A 25,664-nucleotide genomic window follows, 5' to 3' on the forward strand; every position below is an offset into this window, starting at 1 on the left:
CTGGGTGACTTTGCAGCGAGGGCGCCGCGGGGCGGCCGCGCCTGATGCTGCGGTTGCCATGGCGACCAGCGCCTCGGCGATTGGTCCAGCTCGGCCCGCACTACGTTGCTCCCGGGGCGCGGGGGAGCCTCTGCGCCGGCCCCTCCTCCGGATGCTGTTCCCCCCTCACCAGCCCTCCCCAACCCACGCGCCCCGCCACCCCGGATGTGCGGCAGGGCCCAAGCCCGAGGTGGTCCCAGGTAGCCGCGAGGCCAGGCTCCCGCCCAGCCTGGCGACCACGGTGACCCGACGTCCTCGCAGGCTCCCGGGCACCATGTGAGCCCTGCGTGCCTGGGTCCTCCGGAGCCCGCGACTGCCACCCCCTGCTCCTGCCCCAGCCTCCGCGGAGGAGTGCGCCACCCCCGGGAATGTGACTCGCCCGCGATTTAATTTTATTCCCTTCCACTTCTCGCCTGAGCATCGCTCTGCTCCTCTAACCACATAGAGCCTTCCCAGCTGGAGAGGGAGAGAGAAGGGAAAACTGCCCACCCCCTCCAGACAGGATGGCGTGCAGAAGACGCTATTTGTGAGTATTTGTGGCAGGTTTATGCCTGGAACTTGAGGCCAGAAGGGCCGCAGCCCAGCTGGGAGCTGGAGCCCGGGCCCTCTGGGGGGAGGGGGGTTTTGCCGTGCAGGTGGCTTGCAGAGGGAGCTGGCCACCAGGCTTAGATGCCAGCATTTGTCCCCTGCACTGGACATGTTTGTCGGTGGTCATGATTGAGGCGGGGGAGGCTGTTAACAGGACTCTGTTGGGCTGTGAAATTCCCTGTCTCTGAGGGCATCGCCCCCCCAAATCTACGTATGGGGTCCCCAGACCAGCTGCTACCATGTTGGTGTCTGGTTCAGCCCTCCTGTGTCCATTTGGAAATGGCTTCTCGTGCCCAGCTCTGCCGTGATCAGCCCTTCAGCCGTGGCTGATGCAAGGTTGGCAGGAAGGTCAGGGTGGGACAGGGTGTCGTGCCCTCCGGGGACGGGTGAAGTCCAGCCTGCCCTCCTGAGCGGGGATTGCCAGTGTCACCCCGTAACACCCAGGCTTGCCGTGGGCCAGCGGCAGAGCACCTGTCTGCTGGGCCCCGGGCCCGCGGCAGTCCGTGAACGTCTGCACGGGGCGGTGACATCACGGGTCCGGGTATTTATGGAAAGCCGAGCCCGCGCCTCCTGGGACGTCGGATGAGGATGCCAGCTTCCCTCGCAGCTTTCTGGGGCTCTACGGCATTCTGGGTTCAGCAGCTGGGTCTCTGGCCTTGCAGGACCCCTCCTCTGGGACTGGGGACTGTGAGTCTCCTCCTGCCGTGGGCACTTGGGGGCTGTGCAGTGACCTCAGACCCTGTGAGGTCAGAGGGCAGAGCTGGGCCCTCAGGCTGGGCTCAGTCCCCCAGGACTCGAAAGCCCGGGTAGGGGGGTTCCTGGAGCATCATGTGGGGGGACCCCTGGGGCACTCCAAGGCCTCGGACCCCCCTACACCTTGACAAGGGCCCCTGGAGCCTGAGCGAAGCGGCTCCCACTGCTCTCCACCTGGGCCAGATGGCGCGCTCACTCGCGGAGCTGGACGAGAGGAGGTGGCGCTTCTGCCGCTGTGCTATCCGCAGGCCCAGGCGGGGCCCCGGGGCCAGGAAGGCGGCAGGCTCTGTGGTTTGCTGTGATGCTCGTTTGCCTTTTAAGTGGAGAAGCCCACGGCTTGGTTTGCTGATGGGAGCCGGTCAGTCCGAGTTCTCACTCCCTGCCCCTGCTTTTCTTTTTTTGGAAACAAATAATAAATCCTTCCCCGGCACGGAGCCTCCGCTGTCGCTGGGAACAGGCCTCCCCCCGACCCCCAAGACTCCCCCTTTCTCCTGCCTCCTTTGTGGGCCCGGGAGCCTGAGGTCAGAGAAGTTCTCTGGTCTCAGGGGCTGTGAAACCCGGGGGAGGGAGGTCTCCGAGGTGGAATCTGTGCAGCAGCCTCTGGACTCCCACTCTAGAGATGGGACAACTGAGGCTAAGCAAATCCCCGGGAAACTTGGAGTGCCCCGGCTCGAGATGTGTGTCGGGGGTGGGGGGTGCGTTTCAGCCCAGCTCTGCATTAGAATCACTGGGGAATGCTTTAAGACTCCCGTGTCCTGGCTTCTGGGTCCTGGGAGGGGTGCAGCCTCAGGAACGTTGCGGTTCTCCCCACGTGATTTTGATGCTCAGCTGTGGGTGATGTTCGCGGATGCGGCCTCTTCCCTCGGCACCGCTCCGGGTCCTGCCTGATTGTGATTTGTGAGCACGCAGCTGCCATTCCAGTCCCAGGACCCCTCCCTGTTACCAGTACAGACTCGCTCTGTCTGCTGGGAGCCCAGGAGCCAGCACTGGAACACACGGCCCCTAGCAGGGCTCGCCAACCATGCCTGTCTGCCCCACTCGCCTGGGAGGGGGCTGGACTGTGGGGAGGGCAGGCCGGGCTCCCCCTCCATGACCGTGGGCCCTTCCTCACCGCCCTGGCTTTCAGGCTCCCACAGTTTGCCAGCAGGACACCCAGGCTTCCCCCACGTGCCGCCTCCAAGCCCATGGGCACCAGAGATTGCAGAGAGACTGGGGAGGGGGTGGCTGAAGTCGGGGTGGGGGGGCCTGTTTTGCAGAAAGACTTGCGGACCAGAACCAGGGCTCTGCTGGCACCTGCCGCGCGATCCCTGGGCTTGTAGCATGGGGGATGGAATGTCTCTAGATGCTTGACTTTCAGGGCCTGGAGGCCCCCGCCCAGGACCACCGCAGCCACTGTCAGGGCTGTGCTATTTGGCTTCGCGGCTTCTCACACCCCTCGCCTCCGTGGTTCTCACCCGTGCTGTGAAATGGGGGGTTCATGATCCCATTTTACAGAGGAGGAGACTGAGGTCAGAGAAGGGTAGACCACTAGACTGAAGTCTCGTGGCGGCCTCCAGCCCCGTGCTCTGCACACACGTCCCACCCCCAGTGCGCTGCACACACGGCCGACCTGGACAGACATGCTGCAGGCGGAGCCCTGCCCCGGCCCCCGGCCCCTTCCCCGCCTCCCTGTCCTGTGGCCTCTTCCCCTCCACGCCCTGGGCCCCAGAGAGAGCTTGGGCATCCGGACTCTGACAGATGGAGCCGGCCCTAAGTAGACGGGACGGTGGATGACATGGTGAGCAGGAGAAGATTTATTAATGAAATGGGGAAATCGTGAAGCGTCCAGGATCAGTTCCTTAATCAACTTTGCTAGCAACCAAGCCCAGGCCTACACTGAAAGCTTAATTAACAGCGTCTTAATTAAGGTCGGCCCCCTCCCGACTGTAACTACACTTACACAGCACGTCACTTCCTGCTCCGTGAACACAGGAAGCCGGGCTGCAGGAGTTTGCAGTGGGTGTGCGAGACCCTCGGGGCTGCTGGGGAGCGGGGATGCTCGTTTGTAATTTACCCATCGGCTCACTCATTCATTCACTCTGCCTGGAGCCACCAACTCTAGATGGCAGGTGCCACCCTAAAAACATTGCCCAGCGCCTTCCCCGCCCAGCACTGCCTCTGTCCGACCCTCACTGCGTCCCCCTCACAGGCTGGTTGGTCCATTCTGGCCGCTGGAGTGTCCGCTGCGCCAGGGCCAAGGGGCTGACCGTGTGTTAGCTGTTGCGTGTCCTGCACCTTGAAAAGTGTTGGGTGTATAGTGATTGCTGGGGAAGTCTTCTTTGATTAATGAATGACGGACCCTGTGCCTGGCACTGCCCTAAGCTAAGGGGTACAGTTGTGTTGTATACTCTTTGTGACCCCATGGGCTGTAGCCCGCCAGGCTCCTTTGTCCCTGGGATTCTCCAGGCAAGAACACTGGAGTGGGTTGCCATGCCCTCCTCCAGGGGATCTTCCCGACCCGGGGATCGAATCCGGGTGTCCTGTGTCTCCTGTGTCGGCCACCGGGCTCTTTACCCCTGAGCCACCTGGGAAGCAAGAGGGTACAGAGCCCAGTGAGACGCAGCTTCTGGGGTCCTGTAGGCCGTGAACAGATGGTGTCAGTGCAGAGAGCCACAGGCCAGACAGGACGACAGCCCAGAGACGGGGAGGGTTCCCACGTCCCACAGCGGCTGGAGGCTGAAGGGGGTGCTGATCAGGGAGGGGAGGCCCTCCAGGCGTGCAGGCCTCGAGCCTAGGGTCGCAAGCCTTCTGCAAGCACTGGCTCATTGACCTTCATGGTGACCCTGGGGGGTGGAGCTGTCTCTGTCCCCTCTGTACAGACGGTGCAGCCGAGTCACCGAATAACCCCGGGAGGGGTGGCGCTGGGGGTTGGACCCCGACGGGTGGCCCCAGAGCCCCAGTCTGTGACGTTCTGACGGCTTTACTGAAAGTGATGGTGTCTGGCCCACACCCCACGCCCCGAGTGTGAGCGAGAGGAGGTGAGAGGTGAGACCGGAGATGCGGGCGGGGCCGGGACAGAAGGCGTCTTGCCCACAGAAAGGGCCCCCCTTGCGAGCAGGGGCCTTGGGACCCACAGAGGCTTCTGATCCGCGGTGGGGGTTGCAGTTCCCACGCCGGACCGTGGAGGGAAGTTGGGGGTGGGCGGGGCTCTCAGCCATCCTTTCTGGCGCCCGCGCTCCAGAGGGCAGCAGGCTCCCAGCCCAGGCCATCAGGAGCCACTCCTGCTGGTCTGCTTGGGGCTGGCCGGGGGCCAGGGTGGCCCTGGGGAAGCGCCAGGCTGTGGTCTGCAGGCAGCTCTGTGCCCAGGTAGAGAGACCCTTTCTCTCCCCACCTCTTATCTGACTCCAACCTCCAGTCAGGTCTGGGGCCCGGAGGCCTGCACAGGACCCCTGGCTGGCCACGGGGGACACACCCAGCCAGGGCTGGGCTGGGGCGCGTCCTGGCGGGCGGCCCTTCCCGAGGCCTGCTGCTTTTCCGGGGGCCTGAGTCCGCCCCTCGCCCTGCCGCCCAGCTGCCCACTGGCTCCTGCTCTCTCTCCCCTCCGTCCACCCCCAGCCCACGGTCTCCGAGGCCCTGGCCCTCCCTGGAGCTGCCCGAGCAGGACGCTGAGCTTAGACATTCTAGCTCTTTCACACACGCCCCGTTCCATGCACGGCTTGTGGTCCCCGGGGGCTCATCATCCCCCGGACACACAGCAGATACGCCGAGTCCTGCCTGCCCTGTGGGGAGCCCCCCTGCTGGCCCCCTGCCAGGGGGTGCCCTTTCTCCCCACCCCTCGGACCCTGAGATCCAGTCGTGCCCCTCTCTCAACTGCCCAGGGGAGCCCTGGGCCCTGGTCCTCCTGTCTGCCCAGGGGAGCCCTGGGCCCCGGTCCCTCTGCACAGGGCAGTCCCTCTGTCGGCACCCAGGGCCTGGGAGCCTTCCAGGCGAGGCCCGGCGTCTGTGTAGGCCCAGGCAGGTCATCTATAACCTTCTGTTTTAAAATTGTGGTAACACACACGTAACAGAAGAATGGCCGGCTCAGCCGTCTGTAAGTGGGCAGGTCAGGGTAGTAAGAACGTTCACAGTGTTTCACGACCGTCACCACCATCCGTCTCCAGAACCTTCTCATCTTCCCAGACCGAGACTCGGTGCCCGTAAAACACTCACTCCCCTTCCCTGCCCCAACCCCGGGCACCCACCATCCTACCCGCTATCTCTGGATGCAGCCGCTCTGAGGACGCGAGTAAGTGGAACCCTGTAGCGTCTGTCTTTCTGTGGTTACTTCGCTGAGCACGTTTTCAAGGTCCATCCATGTTTGCACTGTGTCAGGATTTCCTTCCTTTTAAGGCTGAAATACTCCATTGTGCGTCTGGACCGCACTTTGTTGATCCGTTCGTCTGTCTCTGGACACCTGTTTCCTTCCGCTTTTGGCTGCTGTGAATAGCGCTGGTATGCATGTGGGGATGCCAGTGCGTCCCTGAGACCCTGCTCTCAGCTCCTCTGTGTGTATGCCCAGAAGTGGAATTCCCGGATCCCCTGGAAACTTGCACTTTTTTTGGAGGAACCTCCTTGCTGTTTTTCCACCACAGCTGCACCATTTTACGTTCCCACCAGCACTGCACACGGATCCACATCTTTGCGCACACTTACCATTTTGATTTTTGGTGGTTTGTTTTTGTAGTAGGAATTCTCGTCGTGTGAAGTAGCACCTCGCGGTGCTTTTGATTCACTCCTTCTTGAATAAAGGCAGCTGGGAGTGGTGAGGTTCAGCCTCCTTCTCTGCTGTCGGACCACGCGGCCCCAAGGACCCCCGACGTTGACTGGGGGGCCTGGGCCTGCTGGACGCCTGCCGACGCCCCTGCTGCCTTTGTGGGAGCTTCTGTCCCAGATCAGGGTGGGTGGGAGGGACGCGGGGCTCAGGCCTCCCGCCAGAGCCCAGTCCTCCAGCTCGTCAGTAGCCCAGAGCGTTGGGTCCTTGGGGGTGCCTGGCACACGGTGCGTGCTCAGAAGTTTTAACTCACACCGGTAACCCCTGCTTCCGTCTTTCCTGGATGTGCCTTGTTCACTCCTGTAACCGAGAGACGATTCACTGGCGTGATGCAGCGCCGTCCACACACCCTGCAAGGCCAGCCCCTCTCCGGCTCCTCGGCCCCGAGGCCACCGCCGAGTCCGGCTTCGTGGGGTCTCCCTGGGGAAGTGCTGTGCACGGATGGAAGCACTCCAGTACTGAAGACGCTCTGCCATGCGGCCAGGTACACCGAGCAGAGTTCCCAGTCTCGGCTCTTCAGTTCCGGATTTGGGGCTCCCTGAGGGGGTGGGGTGACCATCCAGCCCGTGAAGGAGGCGACATTCTCCCTCTGGTGGGAGACCCTGACCGGTGGCTGGCAGAGTGGCCTCCGTGGGGGAAACAAAGCCACGGCAGGAGTGGGGACGTGGGAAGGACTGGGCCTGGGCACCCGAGGTTCCGATCCCACAGGCCTCCCAGCCGCCCGTGTGTCCTGGGCCAGCCGGCCATCCAGATCAGTTGCGTGGGCACCTTTGGGAGCTCCTGTCCAGCACGGGGCCTGGGGACAGCAACCCTGCCCAAAAGGAGGCGGACGCAGGTGGAGCCGCCACCACGGGGTGGACGGTGTGCCCTGGGCTTTCAGCAGGGGCCGCCGGACACGTGGGTGGCCTTCGGGGCAGACACAGGGAGAGGCGTCTTGGCGGCGGGCCGGGGAAGCCCACTCCCTACAGTGTGGGGGCCGGGCCTGCATGGCCGAGACCCACGAGGCTCTCCCCAGACCCTCGGGGAAGTGACCTGGGCCCAGCCCTCACTCCACGAGATGCCTCTGCCACTGGATGCGTTCCCGTGGCTGTCATGTCACATCCAGCGGCTTTTCCAGGAATGTGACTGCTCTCCTCACAGTCACGGGAAGATCCGACGCAGATACATCCGGAGGTCTGCCAAGAGCTGCCGCCTTGCAGAGCCTCGTGTCACCAAGGGCGGCGTCTCTCGTGGCCCCCGGGTCGGGAGCCAGGCCGTGCGTCCGCCTGGGATCCTAGCCGCTGTCACCTTGGGAGCGGGAGATTGACCTCATCCCCACGCACCCGCCATGGACGGGCCGGCCGCCTCGTGACCTGCTTCCCTGTCTTCCCTGTGCTGCCACAGCTGAGGCCGTCTGTTGATTTTTGTCTCATAACATGTGGAGAGAGATAACATGACTTACGGACATCGTTTCGGACCAGAGAAGGTGCAGCACAGGTTTGGGTGCTAAGGACGGTGCGGGGCGGACGAGGACTCTGGGGGCGGAATTTCTGTGCGTCTTGTCGTGAGCCTGCACGTCAAAGTTTCATTGAAAGCAAAGGCTGGGGGCAGGTGTTGGGTCTGATGAGCCGGACACTTGGCGACTGTGGGGCAGGAGGCCAGTGACCACTGCCCACCGCGCCTCAGCCCCTCTGTGCGAGGCCTCCCTGACAGGGATCCCTGGTGCCCCAGGCTGAAACCCACCGGCCTCCGTGCTTGAGCTGCCAGCTGAGGACTGGTTGGCCTCCGGCGCTGAATTGGAGACCTCGGAGCAGGGTCTCGTCCACCCTCTGCAGACCCGACTCGGAGCCGGGACCCCGCCTGCCGGCCCACCCCCGGGCTCTCCGGGGCCTGCAGGCCTGCCCGGGGCAGCAGCGCAGTGTTTGTGCGGGCGTGGCTCTCCCACCCGCGGTCCCGGGTCCAGGAGGTGGGACAGACACTGGCCGTCCCCCCAGGGCCATCTTCAGACACTGGCCGTCCCCCCAGGGCCATCTTCAGACACTGGCCGTCCCCCCAGGGCCACCTTGGAGGCTAAAGTGAGCGCAGCCCCCCAGGACTCATAGGTGAGGGGAGCGAGGGCTTTGTCGCGTCTGTCTTCCTGCACACGGGCTGCACGGCGGGCCGGCTTCCGTCACGTGGCGGCGGCGCGGATTGCAGGGCAGATGGGGTGGAGCGGGTGGGGCTGGGGACCGCGGGGCAGAAGCCAGCCCGGGTAGGGTGCCGGCTCAGGCCCCCCGGACCTGAAGGCCAGGCTCCCCAGACGGACCCGGTGAGGGGCCTGGCCTTCCCTCCTGTTTATCCCACGCCCCGGCGAAGAGCTGGGGACCCGAGCTCCAGGGGCCTGAGATGCCCTGTGATCCCCATCCTGGGCGCGCCGGACCCCATGGGGTCCCCGGGAGAGGGTCCCGTGGGAACAGCCCCCGGCTCTGCGCGCGGCGGTTGGAGTGTGGCTAATTGCAAGATGTACTGGCCTCGTCGGTTTTGCCCCTTGTCAACACGGTCCCTGCGTCTGTCTGGAATGGCTGATGAGGGAAGGGATGTATTTGTCGTCAGCCTGGCTCTTGCAGGGCTTGCTGGGCCGGGATAACCGAGCATCTGCTCAAATTTGCTCCATTTCTGATTCTGGTCCAGGGGCCACAGCCACAGGCGCCCCCGAGTCCCTCCGATCCCCCATCCTTGGCCTGGCTTCAGTCCCTGACCAGCTCTGGGGCTGCTGAGCGATCAAGGCAACTCGGAGGAGCCCCCCAAAACTGGCTGGGCCCAGGAGAAGTGGGGGCCGAGGCACTGAGATGATCAGGCTGATTTCCAGTGCCTCCCTCTGCCTTAGGAGCTTCCGGATGGACCCCTTATCTGCCGCCCAGAGGCTGTGTGGCTCGTGGCAGACAATGTCACCTCTCTGAGCCTCGGGGCTTTTCTCTGTACCGTGGAGCCAATCATTGCAACTTTGCAGGGTGGCGATAAGGACTCAGTGATGCAGTGAAGTGCAGGGCGGATCCATACTTACACGTATCTTCGGCCCCTTCCTCCCCTGGACTCTGAACACAGGACAGGCTGGGACCTCAGAGACACGGTCCTGGGGAGGGTAAGGGAACCAGGGGGGCAGAGGGAGTGTAAACCAGAAGTCTCTGGGTTGCAAAGGTCAGAAACCCAAGTCAGAAGGGGTTTTAACGGCCACTGTCGGTGACCAGCCCGGGGTCAGGCTTCAGTGTGGCTGGGAGTTTGGGGGCTCCGACACTCATTGCCATCTCCTCCTTGCCTTCCTCCTGGGGTGTGTTCTCAGGACCCCTCTGGTCCCGCTGGTCAGCCGCAGGGTTCATGGCCTTCCTGAGACCCCCATGCCCAGAGGAGGTTGGCTATGCAGTGATCGGCCAGGCCTGGAGCTGGGCGGATGGGGTCAGCTCCGTCTCAGCCACTGCACTGTGTGTTCAGGATGGGGTTCGGATGTGTGTTTCTGGGTGGGGGTGGGCAGTAAACCAAGGCTGGAGACAGCCCACCGGCCCTGCTTGGGGTCAGAGGGCAGCGCGCCGAGCTGGTGGCCTCAGCTCAGCGCCAGGCGATGCACTCAGCTGGGTGCGTGCGAGACAAGTGCTCGTCCGGGCGGCCGGCCCCTGGCCCCAGCACACAGCCTGGAATCACAGACGCGAGTTCCGCTCTCAGCGGCGGGGAGGAGAGGGATTGTGGCTGCTCGTGTTGGGTAAATCCACAGGACCCCGACGCTAGGGATCTGGCTGACGACCCCCCCGCCCCGACCTCGAGTCTTTCCCATCTCCCTCTTGCTTAGCCAGCTGGGACCTGACCTATAAATGAGAATCTTTGCCCCTGTTACTGCACCTTCCCTCTCTCCCCTGTGGTATATACTCAACATTTTTCAAAAGCCCGAAAGCGGCCTGGGGCAGTGTGTGTTATCCAGGGAAACTCACCATCTGTTTCAGATCCAAGTCCCATACTTCCACCAGCACCTGCGGGAGGGGTACCCTCCCCAGACCGTGCTGAGCCTCCTGGGGGCGGCTGAGCCCTGTGTCCCGTCTGTGAGTTGGGCTGTCCCCCGCCCCTGATGGACCGCAGGGAGCGTGTGGGTGCTGGGGTAAGGCCGGTGTCCCCCCAGGGTGGGGGCGCTGATGGGGGGGTAGTTCGCACCCCCACGCTGGTCAGCTGCAGCTCCCAGTTGCCCTGGAGGCTGAGCAGGACCCGGGGCCTGTCCACGGGCGGGAAGGCTGAGACTGGGGGAGCACGCAGCTCCCTGCAGAGCCCTGGGCGAAGCTGGTCCCAGGTTCCACTGACATGTCTCAGTCCTTGGGTGCCCCTCTGTCCTGGCCTCAGCAGCCTCCCACCGCCAGAGCCCGTGGGCAGCCTTGTGCCCCCCAGCAGCCTCACCTCCATCCTGCCTTTGTTCCAGACACATGCCCTGGCCAGCCGTCAGCCCGTGGCCAGGTGTCCTGGCCGGGACCCCCAGGTGCAGAAGGCGCAGGATGGCAGAGAGGACGGGCGGTCCGCAGGGTGGCCGGTGGAAGGCGGGGCTGGAGCTGGGCTTGGGGACAGCGGGGCTGTGACCCTCCCCAGTGGCCGCATCCGTCCCTCTCACCCCAGATCTTGGGGTTCCCGCCCCCACTGCCTCCCCACCCTCTCAGTCACCCCCTCTGTTTACACGCCGGCTACTGCCCACCTTTGTCCTTCTAGACCCAGCTTTCCCACCAGGCTGTCGCCAGTGTGGGTCCGCCTGGCCTGCCGCTGGGTGCCCCCGGGCCGGGCCTCGGTGAGGGCATGGCAGCTGCAGCGTCCGTGAGTGAGGGACGCCCCGCGTTGTCGTCTTCAGCCTTAAGTTTGTTTTTCTCCTCATTTCATCCAAAAGCCTGTCTGGAAGGTGCCCCCTCGCTGGGCCCAGGCTGGGTGAGGAGGGGGCAATGGAAAAAGCTGGGGGAGTCTAAGCGGCTGACGGAGCACAGTGCCCGGGGTGCCCGCTGCAGGTTGGCCCGGGCCAGGAGCGGTGGGGTGAGGAAGGCGTTGCAGTCCATGGAGCCCCGGCCCTGGCTTGGGGGTCAGGGTGGGTTGGCCCTGCCACCACAAAGACGGACCCCCCTGGTGTGGGAGCTCCCCGAGAGGAACCACAGAACGGGGGGCCACCAGCTTGGTGTGTGTGCAGACCACAGGGGAGGTCAGAGGCTGCGACGGCCCCCAGGATGCCACCCCATCCACCCACTGGGCCCTGTGCCCCTGGGGCTCAGCCCGCCAGCTGGCTAAAGACACGTCCTCTGCTCTGCAGCTGCAGCCGCCCCATGGGCTGAGGGCACCGAGGCCTCCCGCCCAGGCCCGGCCGTCCACCAGGAGAGCTCTCCGCATCCCGAGCACAAACAGACGTGTGGGGACCGGGCGTCTCGGCACCTCAGAGCCCCTGAAACAGGCGCCCCCACTCCGCAGCCCTCAGGCTGACCTCTCTTCCTCCCGGTGAACAGACCGGGGTGGGTTAGGGCTCCCCGAGTGTCCAGGCACCAGCGCGGCCGGGGTCCGGGGGCTGCCCGCCCCCACGACCCTGCCTGCAGGCACTCACTAAGGCTTCAGGTCCTTCTGCAGCCCTGGAGAAAGCGTCCCCCTGCCCCGAGCTGGGGTCTGCCTCCAGCTGCTGCGGGTGAGGTCCCCGGGCAGCTGTGTGAACCCAGCCCCCGTCCCCTCCCCTCCCCACCCACCACCCCATCCATCTGCCCGGCAGTCAGGGCGCCCAGCTTGCTCCTCTGCGGGGTGGATGCCAGCTGCTAACAGCACTGCCCCAAGGTGTCTGGAAGGACGGGCCCAGGTGGCCCGGTGCCCGGACTCAGCACAGGCGCCCCCCCCACACCCCACCCCCGCCTTCATTTCGTGGTGAGGTTTACCTGGAAACACCCAGATCCAGTGGATTCTAGAAATATTCTTCGTTTTTAATTTTCATTCAGCTAAGGTACGTTAACACAGCTCGCTTACAGGAAGGGAGGCAAATGCAAACGGAAAGACCATGGCAGAGTCTCGTTGACCGTGGGTGTCCAGCGCAGGCCTTGGGGACACATCCCTGCTCGTCGTGACCCTGAGACCAGCCGGGAGCTCCCGGCCGGTCACGGGAGGGTCTGTGTACACATATGTGCCGTGCACACGTGTGTGTGTGTGATGGTTGGGAGCTGTCTGTTTTTGAAAATTGAAATATCGTTGATTTTTAATGGGCTTCCCAGGTGGCTCGGTGGTAAAGAATCCATCTGCAAGTAGGTGACACAGATTCGATTCCTGGGTTGGGAAGATCCCCTGGAGGAGGAAATGGCAACCCACTCCAGTGTTCTTGCCTGGAGAATCCCATGGACAGAGGGGCCTGGCGGGCCAGAGTCCAGGGGCTCCCGAAGAGTCAGGCACGACTTAGTGCCTAAACAACAACAGAGCTGATTCACAGTGCCATCACCTAGGTCGAGAGGCGTCTCGTGTGTGTCTGGCCGTGTGAGGTCAGTGCGGCTCTGAGAGTGGCTTGGTGCTGGGCGTGCTGTCCAGCAGGCTGCAGGTTTACCCGGAAGGGGAGGTGGCCCCTTCACAGTCCACGCCAGCTTGGCCAGGACAGCGGGTGGCGTCCACTGTGCCCTCTGCCCCGGCAGGGTCCTCCAGCCTCGCCCTGCCGTGCAGCGGGGGCTGCCCTTCACCCCACACCCAGAGGGGCTGTGGCCCCGGGGACCACCCTTCCCCTGAGTCAGACTTCACTGTGTTCCTGACTGCTTGTGTTTGCACTAGGAATTTCTGTGGGGAGGCCCGGCAGCTCGTGGCGGGCACTCCCTGAGGGGCAGAAGCCTCCCTGGGAGGCAGGTGGATGCGGGCCTTTGGGAGGGGGGCTTTCCTCTGGCTATCTTTCTGTGTTGTGTTTCGGGAGGCAGGTGGATGCGGGCCTTTGGGAGGGGGACTTTCCTCTGGCTATCTTTCTGTGTTGTGTTTCTGAGCCACGAGAGCGCCCCACTCTTTCATTTATTTTTGGCTGTGCTGTGTCTTCACTGTGGCCTAGCCGCCCCGCGGCTTGTGGGATCTTAGTTCCCGGACCAGGGCTTGAACCGCGTCCACTGCAGTGGCAAGCGGATTTTTCACCCCCGGATCACCACGCATTACTTATTTGAAAAGGGTATAAAATGGTGGATTTGGGGGTGAGTTGGCTTGTTTTCTGGGGATCTGATGGAACACCACCGCCCCGCCAGTGGAGGCCCGCCCTCAGATGTGGAGGGTGAGTGGGGTCAGGATGTCCTGGTTGGGGTCAGCTGCCTAACGGCTGCAGATGGTGGAGACCCTGGAGCAGAGGGCGGGGGACCCAGGTCAGGATCGAGGTGGGGCTGCTCGCCAGCTGGGCGGCCTCAGGCAGGTCTCAGCCTGTCTCAGCCTCGGTTTCCACGTCTGTAAAATGGGAGCTGTAGCAACAGGTCCCCAGGCAGACTCGAGGAGGAGTGTCTGAAGAGGGGTGCCCCACGGTCTGACCCCCACCCCAGCTGGTCTGGACTGAGGCATCTCTGCCCCGTGACCGTCAGCAAACCAGGTCCGGGGTGTCAGGACGGCGCTCCCAGACTCCACACCCAAGGCCACAGGTCTGGCCAGGCTCCCAGCCACGTGGCAAGGCTTCAGCCCGTGCCCAGCAGCCAGGGAGGCTGGATGCGCCCTGGCCGGTGGCCCCAGACCCCTGGCCAGTGTCTGCCTCAGCAAGAGAGTCCTGGTGGGAGACTCAGGGTCACGGAAGCTGGGGTCTCAGGGTGCTCCCAGCAAGCGAGTGCGGCCAGGGGCTCCCTGTCCAAGCCTCCGTCCCTGCGGCAGGTTCCCAGCCTGGTGCCCTGTGGCCCATCTTGCCCCCTCCGAGACCCTCCCCTGAACAAGGCCGAACCCTGGCTGTGCTGACACCCTGCACCCCACCCTGCGGAGCCGAGGCCTGGGCTCAGAGTCACCGCTTCCTCAGACTCTTCTGAGTAGGGGTGGAGGGGAGCCCCGCCGTAGCCCCCTTGTCTGGCACACCTGGTGGGAGTGCCTGCCTTCCTGGAGACGGGCATGGTGCCCACACTGGATCTCACCCAGGGCCCCTGCCCACCACCCGAGCTCCCTTTCCACACAGCAGTTCTGAGGCCCAGGGTCCTGGGCAGGGACACCCCTCCCCGGGCAGCGGAGCGTTTCCCAGACTCCTGGCAGGCCAGAGGGCGTGGAGGCCAGTCCGAGGACAGTCACCCCTTGTGCCCACGGGCAGGGCTGTCCGAGGCCCAGAGCCAGCACAGGAAGGCCGGGCGGGCGGGCAGGGCCTCTGTGGCTTTCTCCGACGGGGGCTGGGCCAGGTGCTGGGGGCCTGGGCAGGGTAGCTGGCCACGGAGGCTGGTTTTCATGGCGCTCCCCCAGGTCCCTGCCCAGTCGGCTCCCGAAAGCCGCCCTGGAGTCTCCGGGGCAGGCGGCAGCTTCATTCCACAGACCAGGAGCCTGGGGCTGAGATGAGCCGAGCGGGGCACCCGGGGGGCAGCGTGAGGCAGCGGCCCCGCCTGCGGGGAGGTCGGACGGACCCTCAGGGCAGCCTGCCCCCCCCTCCCCTCTCTGCACCCCGCCCTGGACCCCCAGAGCAGAAGGGGCTGCACACAGGGCAGCCATGAGGGGTGAGCCCCACCCGGCCCAGTGCCCACTGTCCTGGGCTGCCCGGGGGCTCAGGGGCGAAAGAAACTTCGGGAACCCCAGGGGCGGCCAGGATGACTCGCTGGTCCCTCAGTCCCTGCGGGGTCTGAGGGCGTCTCAGGGCCCGGCTGCAGCCTCAGTGTGTGCCCAGACAGGGACCGGACACAAGAGCACACTCTGTTCTGAAACCCACGCTCCCCTCCCGCCCTCAACACCTCACGTCTTCCGGTCGTTAAACACTCGTCTGCGTCCCCCTCGGGAAGCGGCCGGGAGCCCCGGGCACAGCTCTTAGTGCCCGCAGGGAGGGGGCGTCGGCTGTGCCGTCGGCGAGGCCTCCGTGCAGGTGGCGGACGTGTGTGCAGGACGCAGCCCTGGACTTCCGGGGTCACAGGGTGGGATGTGTCCTCGGCTTGGAGGCAGGCGCCTGGGCTGGGAGGCGGGCACTGTCTCCCTTGCTGTGCCCGCCTGCTCTTTCCTGCCGTTGGTGCAGTGGGTATGTGTTTCCTTTTTAGTGAGACGGAGGCGTGCGGCCTGCCCGCCCCTCTGAAATGGAGGTAAATTCCACAAATAACCCCAACGCCCAGGGCCCGTCAGCGGTGGAGGCGCGCCGCCCCTAGCTGCCTCCGCTGCGGGCCTGGAGGGGCTTCCGGGTGGGGGTGGCCTGCCCTCTGCCCCGCTGACCCTGCTCTCCGCTGCCTCCCTTTTCCTTCCCAGGAGCGGACAGAGTCACCCTCCAGCTCAGGGACGTGGCGGCCAGGACCACCCCCCACCCAGGCCCTTCCAGAAAGCACTGTGTGCCCGGAAGAAGCCTCACACCGGTGAAGGTGTTCTTTCTCAATGTGACAGAACTTTCTAGAGCTCAGGGGGCCCTGGGGAGTCGGCTGGTTCTGGGTTAGACGCATCTGGGGAGCTGTGGGAACACACAGGGGCACCTGCACTCCCCCAAACGAGTCGCGCGGTGGCGGGTAAGCGCGTGACACCGTGGTCAGCGCCGTGAGCTGTCAGAACTCGAGCTGAAACCACAGCGAGGTGTCAGAACGCCCAGAAGTGGGGCCGGGGCCACACGCCAGGCCAGCCAGGAGGCTGGGGGCCGGGTCCCGCCTGCGCGGCCCCTCTGGGAGACAGCTCGCCGGGGGGCTCAGGGCACGTGCGCTGTTAGCAAACGCCCTTTGATCCAGAGGAAGGAAGACCTGGGTTCACACTGGAACCCGTCGGCGAAGGTTCAGGGCAGTTCTATCCCTGACAGCCCCCGGCCCGGAACCTGCCACAGCGTCCTTCCCGGGTGTGTGTGGGGCGGGGTGTACAGATAAACAGACCATGGAACGTCCGTGCAGTGGGATGCTATCCGGCTGTCAAGAGGAAAGGACTGTTGATACACGAACAGTTGGAATCAAACCTCCAGGGAATTACAGAGTGAAAAAGAAAGCCAGTGTTGAAAAGCTCCTCCCTGTGTGACTCTGCTTGTGGTAACACCCTGAGATGATGGGATGATGGGCAGATGGGTGGCTGTGGGGGCGCAGGACTGGGGAGAAGGGGCTGTGGCTCCGCAGGGAGGGGTGGATGTGAGCGCCCTGCGGTGGGTGGTCCTGGAGCTGGATCGTAGGTGGGGTCATGCAAAGCTGCACACAAGGGAAGGCTGTCTGGGCAGCTGCAGCGGCTGAGGGCTTGACGGCGGGCAGCCTGTTTTAATGTTCAGTGTTACCAGTTGGGGAGGCTGGGGTACGTCTTACTGTGAACCTGTGGTTATTTCAATGTGAAGAGTTCTTAAAACAACACGCGAGGTACAGGAGCAGCCCCAGAGGTTCGGGCGAAGTGGGTTTGGGCCCCGATGTCGGTCCTCCTGTGTTTCTAAGAAGCGTGTGTCTACTGCACAGCCTGGGCCCGAAGCTCTGCAGAGGGAAACGGAGGCCACAGAGGGGCAAGGGTTTTCCCAAGGCCACACAGCTCCAGGGGGAGGAAGGGGGCGGCCGGAGGGGATGACCACCGGCTGCAAGAACTTGGGTTTTTCCTGCTGCAGGCTGGGGCCGAACCAGGCGGTTTTTGCTTTATTTTTAGTGTGAATCTTTATTGGAATCCAGTGTACGGCTAGCTGAACTGTCACAAGCGGAACACTTCGGTGCCGGCACCCAGAGCCCCAAGCAGAAGCCGGACAGCCCCCCAGGGAGCCCCCTCGGGCCCTGCCGGTCACTGCCCTTGCCCCCCACTCCCCGCACCCGGGGCCCCTCTCCCAGCGTTCAGCACGTGCTGTCTTTCCGGTTGGTGAAGTTGGTCAGTGGCTGGGTGCTGTTCGGAGCAGTGCCAGGGAGTTGGACTGGAATGACCGGTTTACTCTGAAGGGGAGGAAGTGGCCTCCACTGGAGTCTGGTCCAGTGGGGCTGGGGCGGGGGCTTCAGGGGAGGGACTGCCCAGGCCACGATGCCCTGTGCAGGGATGGCTGGAATGGCTGTCTCCCCGAGCCCACGCTGGAGGCGGGAAGGGGGCTGGAGCCGTGGCTGGCTGGCCCAGCCTGCCGGGTCCGGGGCCCCCTGAGCTCCTTTGACCCCTGGGCTCAGCAAGTCGCGGCAGGGCAGACGGCTCTGGACCGGGGGCCACCACCCCCCGGGGCCCACGACATAGGACAGCTCGCCCCCAGACCCCGTTTCCCCCGTGATCGTAACGGGGGTTTTATTTATGTGGATGAAGAGGCATCTGTCTGTACAGAACCGGTGTGTTAATACAGCACGTTGCCAGTTCACCTGTGTACATCCGCATCACACCTTCCTCTGATCCGTAACGTGATATGCTGCTGTTGGAGTCCTCTGCTGGTCGTAGCTGGATTTATGGGGCACTGACTGTCTGGCACTGTTCCCAGTGCTGTAAATGTATCAACCTATCTAATCTTCCTCGAGCTCGGTAAACGAGGACCGTGAATTGAGACGCAGAGAGGCTCATCGACTTGCCCAAGGCCACACAGCTGGCCCGTGGCAAAGCCGGCATCTGCAGCCCGGCCCCCTTGGCTCTGGAATTCACCTTGTGGCTCTCACGTCCCCCTAAGCACCGCTGGCTGTGATCCCACAGTAGTGTGTGGTCGGGCGGATACGCCGGCCCAGCACCTTCTGGTTTACTGGGCGCTTCTCCACGGCCGCTGTGTTACCACCGCCCCGCGTTCCGAGGGGGAGGCCAAGGCACAGGGGGGCTCCAGCACGTCCCAGACTGTGGGTTCCCAGTCCAGGCGCTGGGCCGTGCCCCTCCTGGCAGCCGCTGGGCTGATCGGGAGGAGGGTGATGGGCAGATTGGGCCTCAGGCAGTGGCTCTGAAGGCTGCGTGGACCCGGCTGGGCTCAGGGCAGAGGGGGGACGGTCCCCACTCAGAGCTGGTCCCAGCTGGGCTGTCGAGTCCGTGCACACAGCGAGGGGGGCTGCCCAGGGGGTCAGGCCTCCAAGGGCCCCCCAGATAGGCAGGACATGGCGAGGAGGATGGGGAGCCTCGGGGTTGGGCTGGGCCCGGGAAGGCCAGGTCCGCATCTTCACCTGCCGGGCAGGTGACACTGCTACCTAGAGGGGGTCGTCATGCCTCCTTCCGTACCCCGGTCCCGAGTGTCACGCCACGCCACGTGAGGTGACGCTGGCTGACCAACGCCCAGTCCATAGGAACTGCTCAAAAGTACTCGCGTCACTAGAGGAGGGGGAGAGAGAGGAGGGGATAGGGAAGGAGGGAGCGAGGAAAATGGGAAGGAAGGAGTCTGACTGGGGACAGAATAGACAAGTCTGCCCGAAGGCGTTGACACGTGAGCAGGGTTTTGGGGGGTGAATAGGAGTTGGCTGCAGGATCAAGAGAGGGGATAGAATGGTGTCCCAGGTATGGGAGCCCCTGAGCTGCACGGTCAGCGTTTGTAAAGGGTGATAGGGGTCACAAGTCCATGTGCCTTCGAGGTTCATGCAGGGTTTAGGCGAGGACGCGTTTGGAGAAGGGACCTAGCGCTCGGTACGCTCTGCGGCCCGCCTGGGTGGCGCCATGCTCTCAGGATGTTGTCGGAGCAGGACTGGGGTGGGAGCAGGCCCCTCGGCTTGTGGCATGGCTCCCGGAACCCCGGCCTGTGGCTGCGTCCCTGACAGGTCACACTGGTGCTGCCTCACGTGGCTCGTCCACGTCTGAGCAGCCGGGTGGGGCAATTGACTGGACTTGGGGCTTCCTAGGGACCAAGGTTCTTCGCCTCTCCCGGCACGGGTCCCAGCCCAGAGGGCATAGGAAGGCCTGCCTGGCCAGCCCCTCTTCATCCTAGAACGCCTCTGTCCACCCCAGCAGCGGGCACAGGACGGTGACTGTCCAGGGCAGTGCCCGAGGGGGCCTCCTGACACGCCACCCATGTCCTCTGCTCTGCCCGACCCTCCCAGGCCTGTGGACACACAGGCAGAGCTGCTGGGCAGCTGGTGTGCAGCCCAGGAGTGGCGGGACTCTGGGTCCGGGGGAGGGGGAGCCTCCTGCAGTCTCTTCATCGGAGGCAGAAGGGGCCACCTGGGGACGGTCCTGGGGAGTCTGCTCTGCAGCTCGTGGTGTCCGGCCACCAGCGACGCTTTCGCTGGGCCTGAAGTAGCCAAATCACAAGTCAGAGCGGGGACGCAGAACAGGAGATGAGCCCGAAGCTCAGATGACCCATGGTGGGCGCCCAGCGGTGGCCCGGAAGGGCTGGGCCCACGGGGCCAAGCTCAGGCCACTCCCAGCAGATGCCCTGGGTGTCTGGGCGTTCAGTGGGGAAAAGGCCTACAGGGCACTCAGGGCAGGAGGGCTGCCCGCTTGGGGAGCAATGTGGCAATGGAGGAGGGTGTGGCCCGAGGACGCGGCCTCTGGGGGCACGTCCTGCATCCAGCAGCTGCTCCCCGGGGCTGCCGGGCCGGGCCGGGCTGTGCTGGGGAGCTGGCCCCGCCTCATGGGCGCCCCCAACGTAAAGGCCGTGGTCGCCGGCACGGCGCCAGGCAGGGCCAACAGACACGACGTTTCAGATGTACTTGCCTGCGAGAGCTTTATCCTCTTCCTCGTTTCACAGCTGAGGACGCAGGCTGAGCGAGGCGCTTGTACCAGTGTGTGTGGCTGGGTGGGGTGACGTCTGACCCCAGGTAGGCTCACTCAGAGCCCGGATGCAGGGCTGGACACCTCGCGGCCGACGCTGCCAGAGTGGGGCAGGCGGCCCTCCCCATGGTGCTCCGGCCTCTTCTGGGCGGACGGGCTGGTCTCGGGCAAACAAACCCAGTGTCGGGGCTGCTCAGCCCTGGGGTGTCGGATGTGCGGCACCTTCCGTCTCGGAGCCTGTTCCCTCTCAGGCGGTGGAGGGCCCCCACCCCCCCACCACCCTCCACACCTCCGGCCGCGTTGGGAGTGGGTAACAGATCAGAGGAGGCACCGTCGTGGCCGCAACTGGCCCCCCGGTGGGTGGGGCAGAGGCAGGACACTGCTTTCAGGAGCGGCCTATGACGGGCAGACAGCAGTGAGCGCACGGACAGACGGCTCAGCCCCGCCGAGGTGCGCAGACAGATGGCTCAGCCCCGCCGACGTGGGCCCTGAGGGAGCGGAGGGAGCAGTGAGGCCCGGGCTGGGGAGCCGCTGTGGAAGGCCTGGCTGAGTCGAAGGTCGAGGAGTGTGAGGGGGGTGGAGCCGCAGGTGCAGAGGCCCTGGGGCAGGAGTGACAGGCGCGTTGCAGGAGCAGGGAGGGTGAGAGCAGCTGAGGAGGCACAGGCCAGCTCGTGCTGGGAAGCGGTGCTCTGTGATCGTGGGCTCGTGGGCAGCCCCAGGCCCCACCCCCGGCAGCCCTGCCTGCAGAGAGCCCTGCGGGGCCTCGGGCCTCGGCTTCCCACTGAACACGAAGCTCTTGGACCGAGCCCTGTGCCGGCGAGTGGGGAGGGCGCAGGGCAGTGTCCCTGCTGACCCGTCAGAGGGAGAGAAAGCACATGGTTTCTTGCATGCAGGCCCTAAGGCCTTCCCCCGGGAGCTGACCTGGGCCTCCCCGGGGCGGCCTGAGCTGGCATGGGCCCCGTGGGGAGGGCCAGGGTTGTCTGGGGTTGCTGGTAACCCTGTCTCACTTCTGCCACCTCAGGAGCTCCCTGGAGACCGGAAGCAGCCTCTCCACTGACCGATACAGGTACCGTCGCCCCATCCACCACGGGCCTGCTCAGAGCCACTGGCCCGCTCCCCGCATCAGTGCTCGGGGTATGGGCCCCAAAGGGCCCGTCAGGGAAATTAGCCCCCATTTGTCACTGAAACACCCCCAGGGGGCAGACACTCCCCTGCAGACCAGGTGGTCCCCCCAGCATCCCAGCTGAGCGCAGTGCTCCTCAGCGGGCCAGGGCTGGTGGTCCCCCTCGGGCTGGTCTGCCGCTACGGTTCCCATGACGACCAGGGCTGCAGCCCCAGGGAGAAGCTGCCGGCTGCTCCCCGCTCCTGCGCTGTAGTTGGCAGAGGTTGGCGGGGTGGCTGGCGTGAGGGTCTTGCATCTTGATGTTTCTGTGAGACGTTTTCAGGAGAAAGGTCTAGAGACTGTGGTGTAGGGGAAGCCCCTGGATGGGGCAGCAGGCAGGCGTGAGAGAGCAGGACCCCGCAGCGGGTCCTGAGCGGGGCAGCTTGTGGGGGGTTGGGGGAGGTCCGTGCTGCACGGGGGCGGGTGGGGGTGACCGGAAGTGAGCTGAGGTGCCTGCTCCCGGGAGAGGGCAGGCTTTGTGCAGCCCTGCCAAGTGGATGTGGCCACAGGGCTGGGAGGGCGAGCCAGGGGCTGCAGCGGAGCCCCACTGGGGCCTCAGCTTGGTGAGAGGGGCCCGTGCACTCAGACCTGGGTCTGTCCAGCAGGGCTGGGCCCTGCCTGCAGGTGCGACACAGGGGAGGTGGCTGTAGTGACCGGCTCTAACCCCGCAGGCTCCGAGGGCCCCGAGGGCCCTGGGGGCTCGGCTTCCCTGAGCGGCTCGGGGCGGGCACCCCCGGAACAGAGAGTGGTGCAGAGGGCAGGGTGGTCCGCTTGCGTCTGCACACTAGTGCCGAGGTGCGAATGGCCGCGCCACACCCAGAGCACCGGTAATGGGAGCAGCTGTCGCTTCCGGGCAGTGTCCCACCGCCCACGGCCGCGAGGAGCTCTGCGCCCACTTCACAGCCCGCGCTTGTTCAGGACAGTCAGCGTGAGCAGAGCCGGGGCTTGAACTCAGATCCCAGTGTGACTCTGCCTGACGCCATAGCACACCCCTCGCCCACAACCACACACACACACACACACACACACAGACTGCAGAACGTTCCCTCCCTGCCGCCCTTCCACACTTGGGCCCTCCCACTGTCCCTCTCCACGTGGGTTCACACGCACTCAAGGCCCCTCCCACCGTCCCTCTCCGCGTGGGTTCACACGCACCCAAGGCCCCTCCTACCGTCCCTCTCCGCGTGGGTTCACACACACTCAAGGCCCCTCCCACCATCCCTCTCCGCGTGCGTTCACACGCACCCAAGGCCACAGCCCCGCATGGGCACCTGTGTGGTCGTGCTCACGGTCAGGAAGTGGCCGCAGTGACCGCCAGACCTCGAGGCCGGTCACACTCGACCCCACGGGCCACAACCCCTCCCCACGCCCTCGGGGAGCAAAGACAGCAGGGCCCCTCGGCCCCCCGTTCTGAGCCGTTATTTTCTGAGCCCCCACAGCTGCTGGGAGCGTGGGAAACCACAGCGACCCCCCCACTGCCTTGGCACAGCTACTGTGTCAGGGAGCAACCAGGCAGAGAAGGGAAGTTTCAGTGTAATATGTCGGGTGGTGACAGGTGTGTGGACTGAAGGAACATGTACAACCCAACCGCTGCATGTTCTGTTTCTTCTGTAGCCCAGGAGGTGGCCTCTGACCTCAGGGACTGCCCCTCGAGAGGTCAGGGAGGAGCCAGCATCTACAGGGCTTCTCCTGGGAAAGAGTGTGGTGTAGCATCGAAGACAACTGCTAATCACAGAAAAACAGACGCAGCAAGTTAACGAGTGTAGGGCTCCTCTACGTGGGGGGGCACCAGACTCAGGGCCCCTTGAGTTTATTTCTGAGACCACACGTTTTCCCAGGAGAAGCCCTATAGATGCTGGCTCCTCCCTGACCTCTTGAGAGGCAGTCCCTCAGGTTAGAGGCCACCTCCTGGGCTACAGTCCTCAGTAAGGTCCAGATGAAACAGAACACGAAGCTGTTGGGCTGTTAACTGTCTCGAGCGGGTCTCCTGTTGGCTCCATCCTGAGTCCCTTCGGGGCGCACCTGCGAGGGGCTGCTGCAGTGGCTGAGGGCTTGATGGCAGCAACAGCGTTTGTCCACAAGCTTTCTTCCTCTGAAGAAGAGGAAGGAGGGTAAATGGCCTCGTGAGGGCTTCCCAGGTGAGCCACTGGGAAAGCATCTGCCTACCCCTGCGGGAGATGCAAGAAGCTAAGGTTCGATCCCTGGAAAAGAAAACAGTCATCCACCCCGGTATCCTTGCCTGGAAAATTTCACGGACAGAGGAGTGTGGCAGGCTATAGTCCGTGGGGTCGCAAAGAGTTGAACACAGCTGAGCGCACACACTGGAGAAGGCAGTGGCACCCCACTCCAGTGCTCTCGCCTGGAAAATCCCATCGACAGAGGAGCCTGGTGGGCTGCAGTCCATGAGGTCGCTAAGAGTCGGACCTGACTGAGTGACTTCACTTTCACTTTTCACTTTCATGCACTGGAGAAGGAAATGGCAGCCCACTCCAGTGTTCTTGCCTGGAGAAACCCAGGGACAGAGGAGCCTGGTAGGAGGCCGTCTATGGGGTCGCACAGAGTCGGACACCACTGAAGTGACTTAGCAGCAGCAGAGCACACACACACACACACACACACACACACACACGGGAGGGCATACGGATGGAGGGTAGTCAGGGAAGGCGTCTTGGAGGAGGTGCCGTGTGACAGACAGCAGAAGGAAGGGGCGAGGGATGAGCCACTGTCCGGAGGAGCGGCAGCCGCTAACGCAGTGTGTCCCGGTCCCCTTGGGACACAGGTGGGCCGCGGCGCAGCAGGCCCATTTCTCAGATGAGGAGGCTGAGATCCAGGGACCAGAGGGGCATCGGTGCAGCCCCGGGACTGGCCCCTCCGCCTCCCGCTCTGCCTAGCCCTGTTTGCCCAGCGGTGCCCTGGGCTCTGCCGCTCTGTGGGGCCTCTGAGAAAGTGGGCCCTCAGGCTCTGGTGCCACGGAGGCCCGCTCACAGCCTGGGAACTCGGGGACAAAGGTCCCAGCCAGGAATCGGCTCCTTTCAGAGGTGCAGCCGGCTTCCTCCGCGGGGCGTGAGGGGGAAGCTGATGTCCACTGGGGGAAGGGCGGGCGGCGCCTGGGAGGCCAGCCTGCGGCGGCATCCTGGGCCCTCCCCCTCCCCTCAGTGCCCCCACCCCTCTCCGTCCGCCCGGCCAGCCTGGAGATGCTGCCCAGCCCTCGCCAGGCCCCACGCAGCCCACTCGTGCCTCGGGGGCTCGACTGAACCGTTCCGAAGGCCTTCCCTTCCAGCCGTCCACCACAGCACTTCCAACAGCCGCTCAGCAGAGCCGCCGGGCTGTGTCACTCCTGGGGGGCGTCCTGTGCACTGGGGGGTGTTCACTCCTGGGGTCCATCCTGTGCTCTGTGGGATGTTCAGTCCCGGGGTGCGTCCTGTGCTCTGTGGGGCGTTCACTCCTGGGGGCCATCCTGTGCTCTGCGGGGTGTTCACTCCTGGGGGGCGTCCTGTGCTCTGCGGGGTGTTCACTCCTGGGGGGCGTCCTGTGCTCTGCGGGGTGTTCACTCCTGGGGGGTGTCCTGTGCTCTGCAGGGTGTTCAGTCCTAGGGGCCGTCTTGCGCTCTGCGGAGTGGCCCGGGGTCTATAGGCCTGTAGTATCGCTCACCCCTCTGTGCAGCCCGCATGTCTCCAGGCCCGGCCAGCATCCTCTGGGGACCTGGTGGGGGCAGACTCACCTGGGGGAGGGACAGAGGTGCTCTTGGATCAGCTGGTCTGCTGCTGATGGAGGCCAGGGCTCGGGGGGAGGCAATGTGAGCTGGGACCAGGCCCTGGGACGCCAGCAGGCTGCACAGGCCCTGCGTGCCCAGCGCTCTGGGGATACCAGCTCCAGTCCGAGGCCAACGGGCCAGGATGTCGTCCCTCACATGCAGGGATGAGGTCTCCTCATTAGGATGCCGTGGGACCTATATTGAACAAAGCCAGGACCCCAAGTAGCAGGTGGGGTGTGGCCTGCCCAGGGGGACCCTTCCACCCTGCTACAAGACCCTCCACTCCTGCAGCAAGCGCTGGGTGCCCACACTGGGCCAGGCGCTGGGCTGGGTGGAGCCGGGACGCTCGCACAGCAGTTGGGAGGAGAAGGCAGTAAAATCTACTGGGAGGATAGGACGTCAGGAGACATTGAGGGAGGGTGTCAGGGGCTCCGATGGCCGGGGAGGCCTCCAGGCGGTGCTGGCTGTAGGACCTGGGGGTGGAGAGGAGCACTGGCCAAGGGGGCGGGTTCCTGGGCCTGACGGGGCCTGGGGGAGTGGTCAGACAGTCAGCGGGAGCCAGGGCCCCGAGGGCTGCTGGGCGGGCGGGAGCTTGGCCTCTGTTCTGAGGGCAGCAGGTAGCGGACCACGTGGAACAGAGGGTTGACGCCTCAAGGTCCCCGTGGCTGGAGGGTGGGGAAGGGCTACGGGGCGTCCGGAGCAGACACCGGACCTGTGAGCAGGAGCCCAGTGGCTCTGCATGGTCCTCCCCATGACGCCGCGTCCTGGGCTGCAGACTCTCCGCCGCCCGACAACGCTCCGCTGGCCACGGCCCCTCAGCCCCGCAGCTGCCCCTGCCCCACCTCGCTGGCGACGGGAGACCCCTCCCAGCAGCCAATGAACGGCTGTCATCA

At 64.7% G+C, this 25,664-nt stretch overlaps 1 protein-coding gene across 2 annotated transcripts in view; it reads left to right on the top strand.

Annotated features, from left to right (window-relative positions):
- IQSEC1 (IQ motif and Sec7 domain ArfGEF 1) overlaps nt 1–25,664 on the top strand; it is a 211,252-nt gene that overhangs the window by 68,756 nt on the left and 116,832 nt on the right. The window contains exon 1 of one of the 2 annotated variants that reach the window (XM_024982732.2): nt 228–565. The exons of the other annotated variant lie outside the window; for it this stretch is intronic. Within the exon in view, the coding sequence (XP_024838500.1) occupies nt 543–565 (23 nt within the window). The 5' untranslated portion in view covers nt 228–542. Of the gene's footprint in view, nt 1–227; nt 566–25,664 lie in introns of those variants that run through there. 2 annotated transcript variants of the gene reach the window in all.

The sequence above is a fragment of the Bos taurus genome, chromosome 22 (assembly GCF_002263795.3).
Source record: "Bos taurus isolate L1 Dominette 01449 registration number 42190680 breed Hereford chromosome 22, ARS-UCD2.0, whole genome shotgun sequence".
Lineage (NCBI taxonomy): Eukaryota > Metazoa > Chordata > Mammalia > Artiodactyla > Bovidae > Bos > Bos taurus.